The sequence below is a fragment of the Paramisgurnus dabryanus genome, chromosome 24 (genome assembly GCF_030506205.2).
Source record: "Paramisgurnus dabryanus chromosome 24, PD_genome_1.1, whole genome shotgun sequence".
Lineage (NCBI taxonomy): Eukaryota > Metazoa > Chordata > Actinopteri > Cypriniformes > Cobitidae > Paramisgurnus > Paramisgurnus dabryanus.
In genome coordinates this window covers 853,818-860,523 of record NC_133360.1, presented here as the reverse complement: position 1 = coordinate 860,523, position 6,706 = coordinate 853,818, and the positions used below count along the sequence as shown (strand labels likewise).

At 36.4% G+C, this 6,706-nt stretch overlaps 1 protein-coding gene across 1 annotated transcript; it reads right to left on the bottom strand.

Moving 5' to 3' along the window:
* Positions 1 to 3,580: 3,580 nt before the first annotated feature.
* On the bottom strand, positions 3,581 to 6,125 carry LOC135721085 (uncharacterized). The gene is made up of 4 exons (XM_065243230.2): positions 5,888 to 6,125; positions 5,417 to 5,740; positions 3,822 to 4,097; positions 3,581 to 3,736 (listed from the first exon to the last, which is right to left on the bottom strand). The coding sequence occupies exons 1-4, from the start codon at positions 5,934 to 5,936 to the stop codon at positions 3,624 to 3,626; spliced, it is 762 nt and encodes a 253-aa protein (XP_065099302.1). The 5' UTR covers positions 5,937 to 6,125; the 3' UTR covers positions 3,581 to 3,623.
* Between the last annotated feature and the right edge of the window lie 581 nt (positions 6,126 to 6,706).

The window sequence follows — 6,706 nt, the reverse complement described above, 5'->3', positions numbered from 1 at the left end:
TGAGACTCTCATTGGTTTATTGCACGTTATGCCCAAAACACACCCATTTCTCATTAGGAAAATATGTACAACCCTTTTCGACCATGCGCTCGGCACACAAACCATTTTTCCTGTCGCTAAATTAGCAAAAGTGAGTTCGGACACGCCCATTTAGACGTTGTGCGGTGCACTTTAGACAAAATGCTTAGATCGTTAAAATAGGGCCCATAGAGTAAGATCACAGAGAGATATATATTCATTTGGAGAACTCAGAATTTACTATGCATAAGAAATAAATATTGAGATCTTTGAGATCTCTGATCTGATACTTCATTTTTTTTTGTTATAAAATATGTAGTGTTTAATTTCTGAGTTAATGAGTTTTGAGTAAAGTGCATATAATAAAGATGATGATGTGTGGAACAAAACAAACTCACAAGTCAACCACAGACACACATTAATAGATTAACTATTTGTCCATTCGACACATCAGACCACACTACTGATGAAACCACAACAGGTGGAATGTGACCTGTGTCACATTCATTCTTCATTCTAGTCCCTATTTTACACAACAACATTTATAGATTTCACAATCCAATATTCTAAGACTTGACATAACTAGATAGATGTATGTTTGTTGCTATTTAAAATATCTTGACTGTAGCTGTTTTAGATATATTTTTAAGACATCTTGTGCCCCCCTTGAACGTTTGTTAAGTCTGCTTGAGGAAAGAAACTAGCTTTAGGCAAAGCTAAAGCTTTAGGAAAGTTTATTTGTATAGCACATTTCAGTCACAGAAATCATTCAAAGTGCTGTATAGAAATAAGAAAATAAGTAAGGGATAATGTAGAGGCAGCCGGTAGTTATTGGGAAATAAGCCCCGACAGTGTGATCAGGACCCGACGCGAAGCGGAGGGTCTTGTATCACACTGAAGGGGCTTATTTCCCAATAACTACCGGCTGCCTCTACATTATCCCGCTTATTACACGGCTACTTGTCACATAAGAAAAAAACTGGATATGAATATGAATTTGAAACATTTTATTGGCATATTTGTTTTAAATTAACATTTTTATCCTTCCGCAAAACTTTGCACAGATGCATAAAATGATCGTAATACCTTATTAAGATCCTCTGCTTCATACTTGTCTGTCTCCATTTTTTTCTCTTTAACCAGTCTTTGAGAAGTTTTAATGCCCATTCTGTATTTTTTGTGTGTTGGCTTCGTAGCTGCCATGCTCTATTTTGTCAAGTTCAGTCTCAGTAAGCTCTCGTCGTGGTTGTCGAGTGTTTGTCACAAGATGGCGCCAAACAGACAGTAATCTTTATTGATCTTTATTGGCGCGGAGCGATTTCCCACTAAACACAGGACGTCGGATAGACGTGCAGATCATGTCTATATTGGGTCCGTCGGTCCATGACCAATTCTGGACATGTATTCGACGTCCAAACTAGGTCCACTATTTGGACGTCCCACCATGACCCTATTTGGACGTCATATTGACGGGCAACATTTGACGTTTAAACTGGGTTATTTTTTGGACGTCATTTGGACGTCATATTTACGGGCAACATTTGACATTTAAACTGGGTAATTTTTGGACGTCATTAGGACGTCTATGACAGGTCTATGTCTATATTACATGATTAGGCCTATAAAAATGTGTTTATTTACAAATATCAGCATTATTGTACCAACATGATTAATACATACGAATAGTCTATATTATTATTACAGTACTGTTTTTTCTGCTTTCTTGAATTACGTACAAAATTCATCTAAATGTACCATTAAAAATATGTAATTAAATGTGTAGTTCGTTATATTAAAAGTATATGACCATACTAACAATTTAACATGAAAATATTGTCATGTTAAATTGTTCATGATATGAATGCAATAAGAATGCCTTATATACAACCTGAAAGTATGGCCACGTGGCCGAGTGGTTAGAGAGACTTCTTTGTAACACGGAGATCGGGGGTTCGAATCCCACAGCCGGCAGGAAATGTCTGAAAGGTTTCGGTGCGGTGGATGGGTGAAGTGCAGAGGCAATCATGTTTTTTCGCTTTTTTCATGTCTCTTTTCCTTACACGGCGGTCCTACGGTTGTCAACATTTTTAGACGTGCAGAACACGTCGAAAAAAAGACGTCACCTGGCGTTACAAAACAACCCCTTTTATGGACCGGATTCGGACGTCCAAAAATTACATGAAAAAGACGTAATTCCGACGTCACTTTGCGCAGTGGGTTTACTCGTGCAAGTAGTCCGGCCATGCGTTATTATTTTGGAGCGGTTATTATTTGAAAAGAACGAACCTGCAAATGTCTCAACTGACCAATCAGAATCAAGCATTCCAGAGAGCCGTGTAATAATCTAAGAGAAAATATTACAGTGTTATTTAATTACACTGTAAAAAGTGAAAACTTGAATCAACTAAAAAAATGTTTAACTTAAACTTTCACTTTACTTTTACCAATTGAAGTATTTTTTTTTACTTTTCACTGTGTAGTTTTTACAAACCTACCTTACTAAATAATTACTGGTGTGTATCTTAAGACAAAATGGCACCGATATTTAAGATCTGTGAATGCAAGTTGTTATCAATTAAGAGATTAAACAAACATTTTCCCTTACGAAAATTAACCATGGTTTTATTGTGGTAAAAGTGTAGTAACCATGGTTTTTTGGTGTATTGATTACTATCAGCAAAACCGTGGTTTTACTACACTAACTATGGTTTAACTATGGTTTTTGAAAACCATGATTGTCAAAACCATGGTTATTTTGTAGTTACTATGGTTTTACTACAGTAACCATGGTTTTTTGGTTTTAACTGTAGTAAAACCATGGTTAATTTTCGTAAGGGTTAGTCTGTGACTTGAACTCAATGTGGGAAACCACTGTAATAAGAGGGGAAAACAACCTGGAATAATCTTTTTAAACATGCCATCTTTATTCTTTTTTATTACACGGCTCTCTGGAATGCTTGATTCTGATTGGTCAGTTGAGACATTTGCAGGTTCGTTCTTTTCAAATAATAACCGCTCCAAAATAATAACGCATGGCCGGACTACTTGCACGAGTAAAATCGCTCCGCGCCAATAAAGATCAATAAAGATTACTGTCTGTTTGGCGCCATCTTGTGACAAACACTCGACAACCACGACGAGACTGAGACTGAACTTGACAAAATAGAGCATGGCAGCTACGAAGCCAACACACAAAAAATACAGAATGGGCATTAAAACTTCTCAAAGACTGGTTAAAGAGAAAAAAATGGAGACAGACAAGTATGAAGCAGAGGATCTTAATAAGGTATTACGATCATTTTATGCATCTGTGCAAAGTTTCGCGGAAGGATAAAAATGTTAATTTAAAACAAATATGCCAATAAAATGTTTCAAATTCATATTCATATCCAGTTTTTTTCTTATGTGACAAGTAGCCGTGTAATAAGCGGGATAATGTAGAGGCAGCCGGTAGTTATTGGGAAATAAGCCCCTTCAGTGTGATACAAGACCCTCCGCTTCGCGTCGGGTCCTGATCACACTGTCGGGGCTTATTTCCCAATAACTACCGGCTGCCTCTACATTATCCCTTACATAATAATCCTGTAAGATGCTGATGTTGAATCTCATTCAGTTCTGATGTCATAAACTAGAACAACAACAGCAGCCACGCCCACCAGAGCAGAGACGACCAATCGGATCACAACTTCAGTAAAACCACAACAGCAGTAGACATCAGCTGAAAGAAATTAATGATTTTTTTTACTTTTTAGAGCTGAATAGCAAAATAAAGACAAAAAACTGTAAATATAGACTGAAGTCACCTGAACAGAGTTGAGTGATGTTGAGATGTTGAGTTTGGTTTGTGATGGTATTGTTCACCACACAGCTGTATGTGTTTGTATCCTGATATTCAACCTCCAGAGTTAGAGAGAGTCTGATGTTGAGATCAGACACACTGATGCTGGACAATAAACTGTTTCCTTTATACCAGGACAGACTCACATCTCTCACATCTCTCACATTATACACTAAACACAACAACACACAGTTTGAGCTTTGTGTGGAGTTTCTGAAGATGACAGGAACGGGCAGATGAGCTGAAAAACATTTAACAGTCAAAGTAAAGCAACAATTTGCTGGCATAATATTTCTTATTAAAATCTGACACTAAAGTTTATTGTGATCTGTGTGTTTGTCTCTTAACACTCAGAAGACAATGTCACACTTTTTCTCCACTCATTATATCCCAGTAAACATTATGGGTTGGTTTCACAGACAGGGATTAGCTACAACAGGACTAGGCCTTAGTTAACTTAGGGGATTTAACCAGTTTTAACAATCATGCCTTACTAAAAACATTACTGGTGTGCATTTTGAGGCAAAATAAAGGGCACTGATTTATTTTAAGATATGTCAGTGCAAGTTACTTTCAGTTTGGACAGCTCTTACATTTTACTCTAGGACTACTAGTCTAAACCGTGTCCAGGAAACCGCCTCTAAATGTCTGATGGACGTGCAGATCATGTCTATATATTGCATCTGTCAGTCCAAGACCAATTCTGGACGCCTACACGATGTGGAAACTAGGTCCACTATTTTGACGTCTACGCATAACTCCACATAGATGTCAATGTGCAGTTTAACATTTGAACGTCTGACTAGTTAATTTTTTCTGATGTCTAAGCCATTTGGGAAAATTGAGATTAAATGCTGTAATGGAGATGTTGGTCACATGACAACTAATGACTACTCACATGACTTAATGAATGTTTACTGCTTTCACCTGTTTCGAAACGCATTGGAAAGTTTATATACCTTGTATATGCAGCCATCTAAAATAAAGGCTTTTTTATATAAAAGAGTGCCATGGTCTTTCTAAGTTTTGTTTGATGGACTAAGATTAACCCAAGACTATAGAGCACCTTAATGATATTGAAAAATGAACTTGAACATGCCACCTTCTGAAATGGGACTGAAGTTATGCACAGAGATTAGAAGCAGTATAAAACTGTCAATATTTCTAAAATAAGTTAAAAAAAATATGTCCACAATGACCATGTTTGGACTAAAATTAGCCCTTATACAGATGTACAGTGAACGTCAAGCTACTGGACATTCGATAGCTGTTGAAAAAAAACTTCATCTGGCATCACTGTCTGCACCTTCGCACGACCGTTGGACGTGCAAAAGACGCTGTTTCAACATCACTGTGCACTTGGATGATATGTGACCCATTCTGTGAAATCCCTGTTAAAGTCATTTTTTTGTTATTTACTATATTTCTACATAAACTCATCCTACATAATATAAAGATTCATCCAGTGGCAGTATAATTGATATCTTCAATACTGAATATTAAATCAGTGAGTGGCATTAAACTGTGATGCTCCAAATTTAGTTGTAAATCTTAACTTACCATAAACAGTAAGATTGAAGTGTCTGAAGATGACAGAAGGTTGTCTGTTGATCTCTACTCTATAAACTCCAGTGTGTTTGTTTGTGATGTTTGTGATGATGAGATCTCCAGTCTGATGATTCACATATAAATGATTCTTGAATCTTTCATCATTAAATGATGTTGTTTTGTCTTCTCTGATGAATTGAGCTATGATTTCATCTGGACTCTCAACACCAAACATCCACTCGATCTCATCTTTAATCTGTATTTGTACATCAGTGTGAAGAGTCACAGAACCTCCCTCCATCACTGACACTGACTTCACTTCAGCACCAAACACACCTGAAGAACACAAACACAAATTTTACTGACATTATAGAAAGAAGAACCTGAAATATAGGCAATTTTTTTCAAATAAAAGTTACAAGCTAACTCAAGTTTAAGAAGCAACCACAATAACTAAATTACAAAATCTAAAACACAACTTACCGTCACAATGCCATAAATATAAATAGAGTAAAACTTTTACAGCAGTCATATTCTGCAGCAATGTGTGTGAGAGAAACTAAACATCATCTGTAAAATTTAAATTCAGTAAAGTCCTCCCCAACACTACAGTCGATCACGTGAACACACACAGATGCATGCGCTTGATCGCTTTCTGTTTGACGTGAGTTAAGAGACTGTTTAGCATCAAAAGATTTAAGAAGAAACTGTCACACACAGTAAGAGTATAGAGATACAATTCATGTTGATAGCTTTGATCAGGTGGGGATGAGAGGGAGAGAGTGGAGGGAGACAAACTGTTTCATGAGAGTGAGATCCATTTAATCCACATAAAAAATAATTTTTTATGACTTTTCTACAAAAATATAATCAGATTATACTGTTTATTATACTTGTAGGTGAGAATCCTATTTGACCTTTGACCCGTGATACTCCTGTGACACCACTATTGATGGATTGACAGTTTTATTTCTTATTAAATTTTGAGTAATGCAGAAATAAAGATGAGTGGAACAGAATAAACTTTACACCAGAAAACAAACCACAGACACATGAAGTGTTTGTCCACTGCACAGATCAGACCACATGTGTGATCAGACCACAGTGGGTTTCACTTTAACGTGTAGTATTTAAAGTCTTTGGGCCTCTAGTGAGCAGTAAAAGACGACTGATACAGGAAAATTAAAACTATATAAGATGTTAATAAACCCTGGAAAAAGCTTTTGTAACATTCTGATAATTTAATAACGACAAATATAAAGACAAAAATCTTTTAAAATCTTGTTAAATTCATCGATTGTG

Coding starts and splice junctions, on each gene's coding strand:
- LOC135721085 (XM_065243230.2), bottom strand. CDS start 5,936: ATGACTGCTGTAAAAGTTTTACTCTATTTATATTTATGGCATTGTGAC. Junction 5,741..5,887: donor ATATTTATGGCATTGTGACG/GTAAGTTGTGTT, acceptor TGTGTTCTTCAG/GTGTGTTTGGTGCTGAAGTG. Junction 3,737..3,821: donor CATCACTCAACTCTGTTCAG/GTGACTTCAGTC, acceptor AATTTCTTTCAG/CTGATGTCTACTGCTGTTGT.